A 19,384-nucleotide genomic window follows, 5' to 3' on the forward strand; every position below is an offset into this window, starting at 1 on the left:
GATGTGCCCGCAACCAAGGTACATGCCCTTGACCGGAATCAAACCTGGGCCCCTTCAGTCCGCAGGCCGACGCTCTATCCACTGAGCCAAACCGGTTAGGGCAACTCTGTGGTGTTTTAACTTGCCCTAGTCCCTGCCTTGCTCTCCACAGTCACAATAGCCTTAATACTAACAGCTCACCCTTGAAGTGAAGACCAGCAGCCACAGAATGAACTAGAACTTCTTCAAAGCCTTACTCCCAAAGAACTGTCATTATTTGAACTTTCTGGCAGTTCCCTAGAAGAACCCACTTGCCTGGTTGGTCAAACAACAGACAAAACAAAAACTTTAATAGGAAAAGCTGGAATATTAGAAGTCCATAAAAGCTTTGAAAAGCTCTGACAAATTCCTAAGAATCTAGAAGACCAGGACAATGTGGGGCTGTGCATATATGCCCAGGCTATATGCACATACTCAAGAAAGTCATGAGAAGTAATTAGAAGACCCTAAACTAGCACCTATGCTTGTACTTGAGGATTTGTACAGGAAGGAAGTGAAGGCTAAGGCAGAGTTCGCAAATGCCTAGCTACCTATTAAAAGCACGCCCTGGGAAGCGCACAGAGCTCCTCTACAATGCTCAGGGGAGGGGCAAAGAGAGATCTATGGAAATTCCAGTTGCCTTCTTTCCAGAAATGGAAAGACTGGTACTAAAATTTATATAATTCATGGGACCCAGAATAGCCAAAACAATCTAAAAATAACTAGACAATTCACACTTTTCTATTTCAAAACATACTATAAATCTACAGTGATGAGGACAGTTTGGTACTAGTATAAGGACAATTCAATGGGATTTGAAAAAGCCTTTCAACAAATTGTGATGAGACAACTGGATATTCACATACAAAAGAAATGGAGTTATATCTTTTGACACAGCCAGGAAAATGCCCTTAACAAGGCCTGACCTTAGGGAAAACTGGTTAACACTTGGATTGCGGGAAACGAGTTAAGTCGGCTCGCGTGAATTGCGCGTACTCCGCGGGAGCCGTCTTAACTCGGTTCATATAGATTTGCGGTGGAGTGCGGGAAACGTGTAAACTCGGGCCGATTGTAACTGTGTATTACCAAATATTTGTTTGTTTGCCGTTCACAAAGATACCTACCTGTGTATGCGAACCGTTTCATACCCATTGGGGTAATAGGTATCATAAAAATCCCTTGTAAGTAGAGAACACTTTATGGCGCTGGTCGAGTACAATACCGTTAGGGTACCAATGTATTGTTTTCTCATTTTATAACCGATATCCCTGGATATCTCACCATGCAAAGAGAATAGTTATTGAGAAATACTTCTTGTGTCCGGACGTCTTTAGTTTTGAGTTTTGTGAATATTATTACGTGTTTAAATATTTAAATATATTGTGATAAAGACATTCATATAGAATTTTTTAACCAAATAAAATAAAATCGTTCCGCAAAGTGTTCGCATAATAATTATTTTTTTATATCAGATATCTATCGGAGTACCGCTATTTTCAGTTAGTATTATTTTTATTTGCTTTAACCTAGAATGTCGCAGCATTCAGACTATAGTGATGATGAGTTTTGTGCAGACAAGTTGTCCAATTATTCTTGTGATAGCGATCTTGAAAATGCGAGTACAAGTGATGAAGATTCTAGTGATGATGAAGTAATGGTGCGTCCCAGGACATTGAGGCGACGAAGAATTTCGAGCTCCAGCTCTGACTCAGAGTCAGATATAGAAGGCGGGAGAGAAGAATGGTCGCCTGTTGATAATCCACCGGTCTTAGAAGATTTTTTAGGGCATCAAGGATTAAACACAGATGCTGTTATAAATAATATAGAAGATGCCGTGAAATTATTTATCGGAGATGATTTTTTTGAATTTCTTGTAGAGGAGTCAAACAGGTATTATAATCAAAATAGGAATAATTTCAAACTTTCAAAAAAAAGCCTAAAGTGGAAAGATATAACCCCTCAAGAGATGAAGAAGTTTTTAGGGTTAATTGTTCTCATGGGACAGGTGCGCAAAGATAGAAGAGATGACTATTGGACCACGGAGCCATGGACGGAGACGCCATATTTTGGTAAAACGATGACGAGAGACAGGTTCCGACAGATATGGAAAGCTTGGCACTTCAATAATAATGCGGATATCGTAAATGAATCAGATAGACTTTGCAAAGTGAGACCAGTACTAGATTATTTTGTGCCTAAATTTATAAATATTTACAAACCTCATCAGCAATTATCACTAGATGAAGGGATCGTACCTTGGAGGGGAAGATTATTCTTTAGGGTATATAATGCTGGCAAGATCGTTAAATATGGAATATTGGTTCGTTTGTTGTGCGAAAGTGATACAGGATATATCTGTAACATGGAAATTTATTGCGGCGAAGGAAAGCGATTATTGGAAACGATACAAACAGTAGTGTCTCCATACACTGATTCGTGGTACCATATATATATGGACAATTATTATAATAGCGTCGCAAATTGTGAAGCACTTATGAAAAACAAATTCAGAATATGTGGAACAATCCGGAAAAATCGAGGTATACCTAAAGATTTTCAAACAATTTCTTTGAAAAAAGGTGAAACAAAATTTATAAGGAAAAATGATATATTGTTACAAGTGTGGCAATCAAAAAAGCCTGTATACCTGATTTCTTCGATTCATTCTGCGGAGATGGAAGAAAGTCAGAATATTGACAGAACATCAAAAAAGGAAATTGTCAAACCGAATGCACTCATTGACTACAATAAACATATGAAAGGTGTTGACCGGGCCGACCAATACCTTTCATATTATTCGATATTGCGGAGGACGGTCAAATGGACAAAAAGGTTGGCAATGTATATGATAAATTGCGCATTATTTAATTCTTATGCAGTTTACAAATCAGTGAGGCAAAGAAAAATGGGTTTTAAAATGTTTTTGAAACAAACAGCTATCCACTGGTTGACGGATGATATTCCAGAGGACATGGACATTGTTCCAGACCTTCAACCAGTACCGTCTACTTCTGGAATGCGGGCTAAACCACCTACATCTGATCCACCATGCAGGCTATCGATGGACATGAGAAAGCATACGTTACAGGCAATTGTCGGAAGTGGAAAAAAGAAAAACATTTTGAGAAGGTGTCGCGTATGTTCCGTTCATAAATTGCGCAGTGAGACACGCTACATGTGCAAATTTTGCAATATACCTCTACATAAAGGGGCGTGTTTTGAAAAATATCATACGCTAAAAAACTATTAATTTCTATTTGTTTTGATTTATTATGAAAATTTTATTTTAAACTTTAAAAATATGTGTATATTTTTAGGTAATAAGTATTTTTTGGGTTTTTCGTATTTAGTTTATATATATCGAATTATTTATGTACTGAATAGATAAAAAAATGTCTGTGATTGAATAAATTTTCATTTTTTACACAAGAAACCGAAAATTTCATTTCAATCGAACCCATACTTCAAAAGATATAGGCATTTTAAACTAACTCTGATTTTGCGCGGGAAACCTAAATAATTGCCCGCGACATCTTATATTTTGGCGGGAAATTCACCCGACACCGTAGTGTTAACTAGAGCCTAACCTGCTGGGGTAATCAGAACCTCAATGACCTGGGGGAAGGGAAATACAGTACCCAACTCCAGCCTGTCCCCCTAAGTGGGGAGAAAAATACTGAAACTCTTGTGAAAGTTCACAATCCAGAAGCACATGCTCACTAAAAGACTGCGACCTAATCATAAGAGTATAGGTTGCTTCCCATGCCCCCACACCTCACCACCATATTACTAAGGCCTATCCTACAGCAGTTCTTTTTACCTGGTACATAATGGCCAGTGATCAGGAAAAAATTACAAAGCATACAAAAAGGAAAATCACAAATGAAGAGACAGAGAAATTATCAGAACCAGACCTGCAGGGATGTTGGAATTACCAGACCATAAAACAACTATGACTAATATGTTGCAGATTCTTTCCTGCTAAATTTCTTTTAATATGAGTTGACATAGAACATTATATTAGATTTAGATGTACAACATAATGATTCAACAAGGGCATGTACAAAGTGATCACCACAATAAGTCCAGTAATCATTTGTCATTGTACATAGTTATATGAATTACTGACTCTATTCCTATGCTATACATTATGTCCCCATGACTTATTTTATAACTGGAATCTTATACTTCTTAATACCCCTTCCCTTTTCCTCCCAATACCCCTCCTGACCATCAGTTTGTTCTCTGCATCTATGAGTTTGTTTCTATTTCATTTTTGTTTTTTAGATTCCACATATAAGTGAAATCATACAGTATTTATCATTTTCTCTCTAATTTATTTCACTTAACGTAATACTCTCTATCAAGGTTGTCAAAAATAGCAAGATTTCATTCTTTTTTTATGGCTGAGTAATGTACACACACACACACACACACACACACACACACACACACACACACACATATATTCTTTATCCATTCCTCTATTGATGGACAACTTGGTTGCTTCCAATCTTGGCTACTGTAAACAATGAACATAGGGGTGCATATATTATTTAGAGTTATTGTTTCCGTTTTCTTTGAATAAATACTCAGAAGTGGAACTGCTGTGTCCTAGGGTAGTTCTATTTTTAATATTTTGAGGAGCCTATGGATTCTAATGGATAAAGTAGACAGTCTGCAAAAACAGATGGGGCAATGTAAGCAAAGAGATGGAAATCATAAGAAAAAAACAACAAAGAGAAATGTTAGAGATTTTTAAAAAATACTATAATAGAAATGAAAAATGCCTTTTTTGGGCAGCTTATTAAGACTAGACATAGCTAAGGAAAGAATCTCTGAGTCAGAGGACATACCACAGGATCCCTGAAAACAGAAAAGCAAAGATTGAAAAAAACAAAACACCAGAACGAAACACCTAAGGACGGAGGGACAACTATAGAATGTGTAGCATATATGTAACAGGGATACCTGAATGAACAAAAGATACCACAATGAAAATGAAAATACAATCCACAGAATGGGAGAAAATATTTGCAAATCATGATAGACATGTTTCCAGAATATCTATAATAATAAAAGCGTAATATGCTAATTAGACTGGACAGCCGAATGACCTTCTGGACGACCTTCCAGACGACCTTCCGGACAAAGCTGGGGTTGTGAGGGCCGAGGCAGCCACCGCGGCTGCGAGGGTCAAGCCCCTTGCACGAATTTCGTGCATTGGGCTTCTAGTATAAAAATAAAAAAGCTTATAACTCAATATAATAGTGAAATAACTCAATTTAAAAACAGGCAAAGTGCCCTAGACAATTTGGCTCAGTGGACAGAGCATCGGCCCGCTGACTGAAGGGTCCTGGGTTTGATTCTGGTCAAGGGCATGTACCTCGGTTGCAGGCTTAATACCCAACCCAGTTGGGGTGCATGAGGGAGGCAACCAGTCAATATGTCTCTCACATCGATGTCTGTCTGTCTGTCTGTCTCTCTCTCTCTCTCTCTCTCTCTCTCTCTTCCCGCCCCCCCCCCCCCCTACATTCCACTCTCTCAAAAAAAAAAAAAAATCAATGGAAAAATATCCTCGGGTGAGCATTAACAAAACAAAACAAAAAATAATAAAAATGGGCAAAGTATATGGATAGACATTTTTCCAAAGGAGATTTAAAAAATGGCCAATAAAAATAAATGGCCAATAAGTATATGAAGAGATGCTCCACATAATTAGCCATATAAACTATTTTTATTGATTTTTAAAGGTATCAAGCCTAAATTATGCTTATATTACAACTGAAAGAAGGTGATATTGGATGGTACCTTAAAAGTTTCATAAGAACTCCTTCAATAGAATGTACAATCCTAAAGAGTTTAGCTGAAGTTAAAATCCAGGGGTATATTCTGCTATAGTGCTTCCCTGAGATTATGCAGTTTTATCACTATTTTTCAGATCATTATTAATAATTTAAACATTATTTCATATGTATGCTTCTCCATCTGGATGAAGAAATAAAAGTGCGTATAGCCCTGGCTGGTGTTGCTCAGTGGTTAGAGTGTCAGCCTGTATCCTGAAGGGTCGTGGGTTCAATTCCTAGTCAAGGGCATGTACCTGGATTGCAGGTTCATCCACAACCCCAATCAAGGTCTGTGTAGGAGGCAACCAATCGGGGTGTGTCTCTCACATCAATGTTTTTTCTCTCTCTCCCTTACTCTCTCTCTAAAAATCAATAAGAAAAACCCACACAAATCTTTCCCGGCCAGCGTGGCACAGTGGTTGAACATTGACCTATGAACCAGGGAGTCACAGTTCAATTCCTGGTCAGGGCACATGACTGGGTTGCAGACTTGATCCCTAGCGTGGATCAATAAAAAAATATATTTTTTAAAAATCTTAAAAAAAGAAAAGAAAATCAGACTTCACTTTCAAAGAGAAAAAGATCAAACCTCGTCTTCAAGAAGAATCAGCAATAATGGTGAGGATCTGAACAATTCTTTTTTTTTTAATTCTTTATTGTTTAAAGTATTACATATATCTCCTTCCCTCCCCCCCCACTGACCTCTCCCCAGCCGTTCCCACCCCCCAGCACATGCCCTCCTCCCTCTACTGTCTGTGTCCATTGGTTATGCTTATATGCAGGCATACAAGTCCTTTAGTTGATCTCTTACCTCCCCCACCCCTCCCTTCCCTCTGAGGTTGAACCAGGTTTGTTCAATGCCTCTATGTCTCTGGATCTATTTTTGTTTATGTTGTTCATTATATTCCACAAATGAGATCATGTGATATTTATCTTTCTCCAAATGGCTGATTTCGCTTAGCATAATGCTCTCCAGTTCCATCTATGCTGTTGTAAGTGGTAAGAGTTCCTTCTTTTTTTACAGCAGCATAGTATTCCATTGTATAGATGTACCACAGGTTTTTAATCCACTCATCTGCTGATGGGCACTTAGGCTGTTTCCAAATCTTAGCTATGTTAAATTGTGCTGCTATGAACATAGGGGTGCATATATCCTTTCTAATTGATGTTCCTGATTTCTTGGGATATATTCCTAGAAGTGGGATTACTGGGTCAAATGGCAGTTCCATTTTTTAAGTTTTTGAGGAAACTCCATACTGTTTTCCACAGTGGCTGCACCAATCTGCATTCCTACTAGCAGTGCACGAGGGTTCCTTTTTCTCCACATCCTCACCAGCACTTGTCGTTTGTTGATTTGTTGATGATAGCCATTCTGATAGGTGTGAGATGGTACCTCATTGTTGATTTGATTTGCATTTCTCATGATTAGTGACTTTAGGCATGTTTTCATATGTCTCTTGGCCTTCTGTATGTCCTCTTTCAGAAAGTATCTATTTAGGTCCTTTGCCCATTTTTTGATTGGATTGTTTATCTTCCTTTTGTTAAGTTGTATGAGTTCCCTATAAATTTGGGAGATTAAACCCTTATCGAATATAACATTGGCAAATATGTTCTCCCATGCAGTGGACTCTCTGAACAATTCTTGATCTCCCCAAAAATAAAAAGCTCATATACTAGTAGCAGAAGAGTCACTGTTCTGAAAGTATAATAACAAATAGCCACCAAAACTAGTATTAAATTGCTTAATCAATACCTGAAAGTTTTACAGCTATGAAACAAGAACCAATTCAACTTTTTTTAAAATCCTCACCCGAGGATATGTTTATTGATATTAGAGAGAAAGGAAGGGGAAGAGAGAAACATCAATGTGAAAGAGAAACATCGGTAGGTTTCCTCCCCTACATGCCCCGACGAGGGATCCAACCTGAAGCCTAGGTATGTGCCCTGACTGGAATCGAACCTGCAACCTTTTTGGTATATGCACAAAGTTTCAGCCAACTGAGCCACCAGCCGGGACAAGAACCAATTTTAAACCCACTTAAATTATCTCAGTGACTGTTTATGCAAGCCAACCTGTCAATGACAGCCCCTTCTGAAAGCCAGCCAACTGAAAACACACTCACTTCAACAAACACACTTCTTTAAACAAAGCAATCAATAACTTTCTCACCCAAGTAACCACGCTTCCACTTCTCAAAAACCCTGTAAGATCAGCAGTCTGCTGCAAAACCAAAAAGTGATTTCAAAAACAGTAATATATGTATATACTGCCTTGAGACCCAATATTTTACGACCCCCAATGTGCAGTATTAATTTTGTTATCCCACTGATTATTTTCATATGGAATTTTATACATGACAAAAAGAAATATGAATAGTGAAATGAAAAAAAGTGGAACGATTCCAATTATTCCTGCAAACCTAGTTATTAAACATACTATTAAATAGATTAAGAAAAAGCTTCCCAGTCCTAAACACAACTATCCTTGGTAATAAGTCAGTTGACAGCAAATGTAGAGTGTTTACTGTTGCATTTGGATTAGTACCTAGAGTTAATGTGAAATGAGGACATTCCCACTGCTGAGCTTTTTTTCTGCTATGTCATCAGCTCACATCTGCTATAGGATAACGTTTCCAACATGACAGCAAAAGCAATCAAAACATGTTTTCTTATTAACTTACTGAAAGTTTTGAAAGTCTGTAAATCACCAGAACTTTTAAATTGTTCATTAATAGTTATGTGAAAAATAAAGTGAGTAGCTATACCGAGTGATACTATAATATGTGCCATAGGCTTTACAGTCAAGAAAGTGAGTCTTCATTGATTAAAAAAAATCCCAATCTAAAGAGGTTAATTTAGAATTACTATAATACTAAATATAATTACCCTAAAATTAAGATGAAATACAAACAAAAGAAAATCCCTGTGGATAGAGCATCGGCCTGAGGACTGAAGGGTGCTGGGTTCGATTCCAGCCAATGGTACATGCCCGGGTTGCGGGCTCAATCCCCAATAGGGGGCGTGCAGGAGGCAGCCAATCAATGATTCTCTGTCATCATTGATGCTTCTATCTCTCTCTCCCTTCCTCTCTGAAATCAATAAAGAAAAAAAAAAAGTAAATTTTCAGGTATTTAAAGAAGTAACTCTTCGTATTAATTCTGATAGTAGTCTGTTGTTGTTTTTTGTTTGTTTTTTAAATATATTGCTTTCTTTATTTCAGAGAGAAAGGGAGAAGGGGAGAAAGAAACATCAATGAATCATTGATTGGCTGCCTCCAGCAGGTCCCCTACTGGGGATTGAACCCGCAACCCAGGCATGTGCCCTTGGCTGGAATCGAACCTGGGACTCTTCAGTCCACAGGCCAACGCTCTATCCACTGAGCCAAACCAGCTAGGGCTTTTTTTTTTTTTTTTTTAATATAGTAATAAAAAAATGTTTCTTGCAGCTTGGAAAGTAAAACCTTTTATCCCCCTCCTACTCCCAAAAGCTAGAGGAACCCACTGTATCAGCTAAGTTAATGGTAAATAAAACAGAAGAGACATTTGGACTTTCAGTTAAATAGGCCTCACAAACTACTAAGTTTATTAAAAAGGTATTTTTATTTTTTAAAAGTCATAAACCTAGAAGGACAAATGGGAAGACAAAAAGCAACAACATTTTAGAAGCTGGAAACCAGAATGATAAGCAATAACTAATTCAGAAGACCAGAGAAAATTTAAGCCCGGGTTAGTGATCACAAGCAAAGAAGTAGGCTTATTTCCTTCCATAGAACCATGGAAAAGCTAAAAAATTAGAGGCACCAAATAGAGGTGGTGCTGAAAATAGGAGGACTGGTCAAAAGTCTGTATAAAGAATAGTGAGATTCCCAGAACCTCTTCCCATGCTGATCAGTGACTAGCCCACACCATGCTAACAGAAGACTGGAGGTTTACTCTCTGCCATGACTGAACTGAGTAGAACTAATGGTGGGGAAACCAACTGAAACAGGGAAAATCTCACTACCGAGTACTTCCTTTCTCCACCTGGGTCTAAGAAGGCTGGCAATCAGGACTATCATTGCAGGTAGAAAAAAGGATTCTTCTCTGAAGTAACTGACCATCCAGCACAGGGGGGGAAAAAAAGTCAATTTTACCATAATACAGTTGTTCTAAAAGAAAAAAACTTAAAGATATAAAAAATATATTTTTATTGATTTTAGAGAGAGGAATGGAGAAGGAGAGAGAGATGGAGACATCGATCAGCTGCTTCCTGCACACCACGTACTGGGGATCGAGTCTGCACTCCGGGCTTGTGCCCTGACCAGGAATCGAACCATGACCTTCTGGTTCATGGGGCAACCTCCACCACCAAGCCACATCGGCCAGGCATCAATCTGCTTTATAGTAGCACACTTTAATATGGGTGGACAGATCTACAGACATTTAAGGAAAGCCTAGAGGTGAAACAAACAAACAAGACATGGAAATACCCTAAGTGTCCATCAACACACGAAGAGATAAATAAAATGGAATAAAGCAGTGGTTCTCAACCTTCCTAATGCCGCGACCCTTTAATACAGTTCCTCATGTTGTGGTGACCCCCAACCATAAAATTATTTTCGTTGCTACTTCATAACTGTAATTTTGCTACTGTTATGAATCGTAATGTAAATATCTGATATGCAGGATGTATTTTCATTGTTACAAATTGATCATAATTAAAGCATAGTGATTAATCACAAAAACAATATGTAATTATATATGTGTTTTTCGATGGTCTTAGGCGACCCCTGTGAAAGGATTGTTCAACCCCCAAAGGGGTCGCGACCCACAGGTTGAGAACCGCTGGAATAAAGAAATAAAATTCAACCATGGAAGGAAGGGAGGGAGGGACCCTGCCATTTGTGAAAACATGGATGGACCTTGAGGGCATTGTGCTAAGTTAAATAAGTCAGACAGAGAAAGACAAATACTAACTAAAGCAAGGATGGGGTGGGAAGAATCAAAGGTACAAATTGGAATGTAATGTACAACATGGTGACTATAATGAACAATATTGTGTTGTACACTTCAAACTTGATATGAGACTAGATCTTTCTCTAACAATGTGTGGTAATGTTAATTATATACATACTAGAAGCCCGGTGCACGACATTCGTGCACTTGGTGTGGTGGTGGTGGGGGGGGGGGGGTTGTGGGGGAGTCCCTCAGCCTGTCCTGTGCCCTCTTACAGTCCAGGAGTCCTCGGGGGATGTCTGACTGCTGACTTAGGCCCGCTCCCCACAGGCCTAAGCCGGCAGTCAGACATCCTTAGGCGCTGCTGCGGAGGCAGGAGAGGCTCCTGCCACTGCCACTGCTTGCCAGGCATGAGTCCAGCGCAGAGCTTCTGGCTGAGCAACGCTCCCCTGTGGGAGTGCACTGACCACCAGGGGGCAGCTCCTGCATTAAGCATCTGCCCCTGGTGATCAGTGTGCATCATAGCAACCGGTCTTTCTGCCGTTCGGTCGATTTGCATATTAGCCTTTTATTATATAGGATATCTAATCATTATGTTACACACCTTAAACTAATACAATTCTATCTCAATAAAACTGGAAAAACATTACCTAGGAATAAGTCTACAGAAGACTGGAGGTTTACTCTCTGCCATGATTGAACTGAGTAGAACTAATGGTGGATAGTAGAACTTCTGGAAGATATGTGTGATCTCTATACTGAAAACTATAAAGCACAGAGAAGAAAAATTAAACAGACCCAAATAAGTAGAAAGATGTAACATCTGTAGACTAAAAAGTCTCAATATTGCCCAGCCGGTATGGTTCAGTGGTTGAGCGTCAACCCATGCACCAGGAGGTCACTAGTTTAATTCCCAATCAGGGCACATGCCTGGGTTGCAGGCTTGATCCCAAGTAGGGGGCCTGCAGGAGGTAGCCGATTAATGTTTTTCTCTCTCTCTTTCTCTTTTCTCTTTCTCTCTCTGAAATCAATAAAAACATAAATATATTTAAAAAGTCTCAATATTACCAAGATGTCCACTGTTCCCCTTTATCTACAGCTTGAATACAATTCAATAAAAATCCCAGCAGGGCCCAGCCGATGTGGCTCAGTGCTTAAGTTGACCTATGAACTAAGACATCACAGTTCAGTTCCCAGTCAGGGTATAGGCCAGGTTAGAGTTGGTAGCTCCATCCCCAGTAGGGGACAAACTGGAGGTCGCCAATCAATGATTCTCTCTCATCACTGATGTATCTATCTCTCTCTTCTCTCCCTCTCTTTCCCTTCCATTCTGAAATCAATAAAAATATATTTAAAAAAGAAAAATCCCAACAGGTTTTTGCCCTGGTCAGTGTGGCTGAATTGGATGGAGTATCATCTGTACACCAAAAAGTAAAAGTGGTGGGTTCGATTCCCAGTCAGGTAACATACCGAGGTTGAGAATTTGATCACCAGTCATGGTATGTGAGAGAGGCAATGGAATCAATGTTTCTCTCTCACATTGGTATTTCTCTCTCTATCTCTCTTTCCCTCCCTCTAAAATCAATAAAAACATGTCCTCATGTGAGGAATAATAAAAAAAAATCTCCCAGTAGGTTTTCTGTGGAAATTTATAAGCTGATACTAAAATTTATGTGGAAACTGCATAGGACATAGGACAGCCACAAAAAAGAGGAGGGGAGGGGAAGGGAGGGGAGGGGAGAACTACTAGATTTCAAGACTTATCATTGGCTATAGTTATTAAAACTGTTGTTCATACAAGTCTAGAAAAACAGAGAAATGGAACAGAAGAGTGCCCAGGAATAGACACATATAAGACCACCTAATTTACAACAAAGACAACACTAAAATTCAATGGAAGAAAAGATAGTCTCTTCAATAAATGATACTGGAGCAGTTACTAGATAGCCACATTGAAAAATTAATCTTGACCCATGTCACATATTTACAGATGAAGCATAAACCTAAGTGCAACTCTGAAACTATAATTTCTAGATGAGTTATGCCTTACTCATATCACAATTAGATCACCATGCTGTGATGTGGTTTATATTCATGCTGCCATAGAGACTTTTGTAATTATTTGTTGCAAACTTAGGACTGCCCCTATTCACTTTCTTTTATGTAAGTAATTTGTAAAAGTTTCTGAAAAACTTGCTTTTGCTTATTTAATTGTGAATAAAAGCTAAATTCATAATAAGAAGAAAACGTAAAAGAATATCCTCATGTTGGAAGTCCTAGCAGAGACGAAGAAATAAAAGGCATCCAAATTGCAAAGAAATAAGTACAATTATCTGTTTGCAGACATGATCTTACAGTAAAAAACCCTGAAGACTCCACATAAAACAAAAACTGTTAGAATAAACAAATTCGGCAATACTACAGGACACAAAACATCCGAAAATCAGTTGCCAAAACCAGGTTGCATTTCTATACAATAAGAATTAATCCATGGAGAAACCAAGATGGCGGCATAGGTAAACACCGGAGTTTGCCGCCGCAAACAACCACTTCAAAAATACAACTAAAAGACGGAACGGACATCACCCAGAACCACAGGAAGGCTGGCTGAGGAGAGATTCTTCAACTAGAAGGAAAGAGAACAGCATACCGAGGCTCAGAGGAGGCGCAGTGTGGAAAATACAAAGGTACGGAGGTGCGCGTGGAGCCGGCTGGTGGCTGAGGGCGCGGTTGTCGTTTTCAATCAGGAGGGAGTCTCAGACTCTGAGCTCCAGATCCGGGCGAGTCTCTAGGGACTCAGACTCAAACGGGAGAAGCGGGATTGTCTGGCATCAGTTGGAACGTGAGGGCAGCTTTCTCTCTGAGGTTTGCAGCAGTTGCTGGGGTTCTGAGAAGCAGAGCCTCTGGGAACGGGACTGAGAGCAGCCATAACCGCTCCCTCCGCCCGCCCTGTTGATCCCGCCCCGCCCAAGCCCTGCGCAGAGCCATTTGCCAGATAGCCTCAGGCAAAGGCTAGATTAGCACCTCTCCAGAGGACAGAAGTTTTCCCACTGCAGACACAGCTGATTCTCACAGCCAGTCGGCCTGGTGGTCAAATCCCTCTAGTATTAACTACAACAATCAAGGCTTAACTAGAACAAGACTGCGCACAAAGACCACAAGGGGGTGCACCAAGAAAGCATAAAAAATGCGGAGACAAAAAAACATGACAGAAATGGAGGATATAGAGCTAAAAAACGCAATTTTGAGGGCTTGCAATAATGTGCTAGAAGCTGCCAATAAACTTGATGAGAGCCTCACGAAAACTAATGAGACCCTCGATGCTATGATAAAGAACCAACTAGAAATTAAGCATACACGGACTGAAATAAAGAATATTATACAGACACCCAATAGCAGACCAGAGGAGCGCAAGAATCAAGGCAAAGATTTGAAATGCGAAGAAGCGAGAAACACCCAACCAGAAAAGCAAAATGAAAAAAGAATCCGAAAATACGAAGATAGTGTAAGGAGCCTCTGGGACAGCTTCAAGCGTACAAATATCAGAATTATAGGGGTGCCAGAAGATGAGAGACAGCAAGATATTGAAAACCTATTTGAAGAAATAATGGCAGAAAACTTCCCCCACCTGGTGAAAGAAATGGACTTACAGGTCCAAGAAGCGCAGAGAACCCCAAACAAAAGGAATCCAAAGAGGACCACACCAAGACACATCATAATTAAAATGCCAAGAGCAAAAGACAAAGAGAGAATCTTAAAAGCAGCAAGAGAAAGAGACTCAATTACCTACAAGGGAATACCCATATGACTGTCAGCTGATTTCTCAACAGAAACTTTGCAGGCCAGAAGGGAATGGCAAGAAATATTCGAAGTGATGAATGCCAAGAACCTACAACCAAGATTACTTTATCCAGCAAAGCTATCATTCAGAATTGAAGGTCAGATAAAGAGCTTCACAGATAAGGAAAAGCTAAAGGAGTTCATCACCACTAAACCAGTATTAGACGAAATGCTGAAAGGTATCCTTTAAGAAGAGGAAGAAGAAAAAGGTAAAGATACAAATTATGAACAACAAACATGCATCTATCAACAAGTGAATCTAAGAATCAAGTGAATAAATAATCTGATGTACAGAATGAACTGGTGATTATAATGAATCAGGGACATAGAAAGGGAATGGACTGACTATTCTTGCGGGGGAAAGGGGAGTGGGAGATGCGGGAAGAGACTGGACAAAAATCGTGCACCTATGGATGAGGACAGTGGGTGGGGAGTGAGGGCGGAGGGTGGGGCGGGAACTGGGAGGAGGGGAGTTATGGGGGGGAAAAAAAAAAGAGGAACAAATGTAATCTGAACAAATGTAATCTGAACAATAAAGATTTAATTAAAAAAAAAGAATTAATCCATAAAGGAAATCAAGAAAACAATTTTGCATACAAGGCATTAGAAAGCATCAGTATAGCAGAGAATGACTTGAGAATAAAATACTGAACCAAGGAGGTAAAAAACTTGTACACTGAAAACTGAAAAATGTTGAAAGACATTAAAGACAACACAAATAAATGAAGAGACATCCCATGGCTCATGGGTTAGAAAACATAGTATTTTTAAGATGTCAATATTACCCAAAGTGATCTATAGGTTCAATGAAATCCCTATCAAAACCAAATTATAATTTTTTCAGAACTAGAAAAATCCATCCTAAAATTCATACAAAATTTCAAGGGACTCCAAATATCCAAAACAATCTTGATTGGAGTTCTCATACTTCCTTATGTCAAAACTTACTACATAAATCTACAGTAATCAAGACAATGTGATACAGCACAAAGACAGATACACACATTAATGGAAAAGAAGAGAGCCCAGAAGTAAACTCTCATATGTATGATCAAATGATTTTTAACAAGGGTGTCAAGACTATTCAATGGGAAAGAAACAGTCTTTTCAACAAATGATGATGGAAAAACTAGATATCTACATGGAAAAGAATGAATTTGGACCCTTACCTTATACCATATATAAATATTATCTCAAAATGAATCAAAGACCTAAACATAAGATCTAAAATTATAAAATTCATAGATGAAACCAGGAGGAGAGCTTCATGCATGGAGTTTGGCAATTATTTCTAGGATATGATATCAAAAACACATCAACAACAATAAAAAACTGCACTACATCAAAATTAAAAACATTTTTGCATCAAATGATACTATCAACTGATTGAAAAGGCAACCCACAGACTGGGAGAAAATACTTGTAAATCATATATCTGATAAGAGGTTAATATCCAGAATATACACTGAACTAAAAATCAACAACAACAAAAAACAATTAAAAACTAGACGACTTGAATAGACATTTGTCCAAAGAAAATACATTTATAAATGGCCAATAAGCATATGAAAAGATGCTCAACATCAACAGTCATTAGGGAAATGTAAATCAAAACTACAATGAGATATCTACTTTTTTGTACCAATTAGTATGGCTATTATCAAAACAAACAAAATAAATGTTGGCTAAGAAACTTTCAAGGCTGGTAGGAATGTAAAATGGGTGCAGCTGCTATGGAAAACATGTGGTAGATTCTCAAAAAAATTAAAACTAGAATTACCATTTTATGCAACAAAACAGATGTTGCACACCTATGTGCACAGACACTTATTTATAATAGCCAAATGGTGAAAGCAACCCAAGTATCCATCATTCTGCTTTAAAAAGGAAGAAAATTACAAACATGGATGACCCATGAAGATATCCTAAGTGAAATAAACCCATCACAAAAGACAAATACTGTATGATTCTACTTATATGAGTTACCTAGAATAGTCAAATTCCCAGACAAAAAGTAGAATGCTGGTGGCCAGGGCCTGGGGAGATGTGGGAATGGTGAGTTGTTTAATGCTTCAGGATTTCAGTTTGACAGATGGAGGTATTACACAATGTGAATGTACTTAATGTGACTGAACTGTACACTTACATATATTTTACCACATACACATACCAAAATATCTTCATGACACAGGAGTAGATAAAAGTTACTTCAGTTGGACACAAAAGGTACTAACCACACACACAAAAAACTGATAAATCTTACTTCTTGAAAAATAAGAATTTCTGGTTCATCAAAAGACATCATCATTAAGACAGGAATCAGGCATGCCATAGAGTGGGAGAACATATTCACAATACATATATCCAACAAATGATTTGTATCCACAGTATATAAAGAACTCCTTCAAATTAATAAGCAAAAGACAAAATTATAAAAATGAGCAGCCCCTTATTCTCCATCACTGCTCAGCAAAATCATATATGCTCACTGCTTAATCATCACTTGTACTTTTTCATTTCATTTTTCCAGCTTCCTGCATTATTATAGTGTCACTGGATTTTAAGAGCTTGTTTATAACTAAAGATGTTAACCATTTCTCATGCATTGCAAATGAAATACCATGTTTTTTGTTACTATTTTACTCTGGTGTTTTACTTTTTGGTTGTATCAAACTTGTGCATTAAATATAATCATATTCTGTTTAAAAAAAAAATGAGCAGCCCTAACCAGTTTGCCTCAGTGGATAGAGTGTTGGTCTGCAGACCAAAGGGTCCCAAGTTCAATTCTGGTCAAGTGCACGTACCTTGGTTGCAGGCTCTTCCCTGGCCCTGGGCCCTGGTCCAGGCTCATGCAGGAGGCAACCAATCAATGTGTTTCTCTCATATTAATGTCTCTCTCTCTCTCCCTCTCTCTTCCACTCTCCCTAAAAATCAATGGAAAAATATCCTCAGGTGATTATTTATTAATAAATAAATAAGAATGGGCAAAAAGACTTGAATGGGCACTTCATAAAAAAGGATATCCAAATACCAAGAAATAAATTTAAAACTAAATATAGGTATTCAGCCCGGCTGGCATGGCTCAGTGGTTGGGCACTGACCTATGAACAGGAGGTCATGGTTCAATTCCTAGTAGAAACACATGCCTGGGTTGCGTAGTGGGCTAGACCCCCAATAGGGGGCGTGCAGGAGGCAGCCAATCAGTGATTCTCTTCATTGATGTTTCTATCTCTCTCTCCTCCCTTTCTCTCTGAAATCAATTATACATAATTTTTTTTTTTTTAATGAGTATGTGGCCCAACCAGTGTGGCTCAGTGGATTGAGTGTCATACCATGTACCAAGAGGTTGCTGGTTCAATTCCTGGTCAGGGCATATGCCTGGATTTTGGACTCAATCCCCAGTAGGGGGCCTACAGGAGGCAGCAAATTGATGTTTCTATCTCTGTGTCCCTCTCCCTTCCTCTCTAATATCAATAAAAGCTTATTTTTAAAAAATGATTATGCACAACCAATCCTAAAAGTTCAGTAGATAAAAATATTATAGCCTTTCTAAATTTTTGCATGAAAAACTTTAATTACATCACATACTTTCTCTAGACATGACATCAAAAGTTAAAAGCCCTAAAGAAAATTATAATTTAGCTAAGTAAAGAGAAATATATGCCAACCATCAAGTTTAGCAAAGGAAAAAAAAAGGAATTTAGGAGCAATCTGACCATATACTATCTTGTGCACTCCTGCCTAATTAAACACCAAGAAAAGACACACATTCTTAAGCAGGAGGCTGATATAAGCCAGGTATTTGGTAAGAAGCATGACAATTGAAAGGCATTAAATTAACTTATCAGATATAAGGAAAAAAAGAAATCTAGATTTTGATAGTGGCAATGGCAAAGAGAAAAGGAACAAATCTCTAATTCTTGGCTCTGTTGATCATATCAAATAACATGCAATCAAATTTTATTACCAAAGACGAAAGCAGATCAATAATTGATATCTCCAGTAACAATCATCTGGAGAATAGTAGACTGAAAAGATGTAAAGCCCCTTTCTTCACTAATCCATATTTTACTTTGTCAAATAACAAAGCTTAACATAAATATTTGCCCTTTTTTTTCCAAAATCAAGAATTTCTTAAGTACAGAAAATAGATGTTCATTAAAACTACAGAGGACTTAGTAAGATCTTGTTGTCTTGCATTATCCAATTATTGGAGAATAGCTTGTTAAAACATAACTGAATCAACTCATATACTTTTTTACCACAACACCACCAGAAAGAAAAAAAGCATGTGTCAGACATGCCAAATGAGTCAAAAATGGAAATTTGATGTTATACAACCATAGAACTGTGAAAATTTTTATTTTAAACACACATGAATTTAAAAATGAACAAGTGTGACATACAGAGGACTCATTTAGAAAAGGTATTTGACAGCAATGTGGTTTGTTTGTTTTTTTAGAGAAAGAGGAAGGGAGGGAGAGAGAGAGAGAGCAATCGATTTGTTGTTCCATTTATTTGTATGGGACGGCATTCTAACCTACTGAACTACCTGGCCAGGACCAGCAATGGTATGACTTAGCAGAAGAGTGGTAGGGTATAGTGCTATGGAGTATTATGCCATGTCACCATCACAAGATGTTGCATCCTTGCTGTCTCAAAAGGCTACTTGCTGTTTACAACCTAATTAATGATAGAAAATGATAGGGGGAAGCCAGTAGGCATCAGAAGGAAAGGGCAAGGTAA

General features: G+C 38.3%; 1 protein-coding gene across 2 annotated transcripts in view; it reads right to left on the bottom strand.

The window, feature by feature from the left end:
- Positions 1-19,384, bottom strand: part of UBE2R2 (ubiquitin conjugating enzyme E2 R2) — a 49,111-nt gene that overhangs the window by 26,456 nt on the left and 3,271 nt on the right. The window contains exon 1 of one of the 2 annotated variants that reach the window (XM_014464362.2): positions 16,902-16,958. The exons of the other annotated variant lie outside the window; for it this stretch is intronic. Coding sequence (XP_014319848.2) covers positions 16,902-16,946 — 45 coding nt within the window. The 5' untranslated portion in view covers positions 16,947-16,958. Of the gene's footprint in view, positions 1-16,901; positions 16,959-19,384 lie in introns of those variants that run through there. 2 annotated transcript variants of the gene reach the window in all.

Source organism: Myotis lucifugus, unplaced genomic scaffold (genome assembly GCF_000147115.1).
Source record: "Myotis lucifugus unplaced genomic scaffold, Myoluc2.0 scaffold_246, whole genome shotgun sequence".
Taxonomy (NCBI): domain Eukaryota; kingdom Metazoa; phylum Chordata; class Mammalia; order Chiroptera; family Vespertilionidae; genus Myotis; species Myotis lucifugus.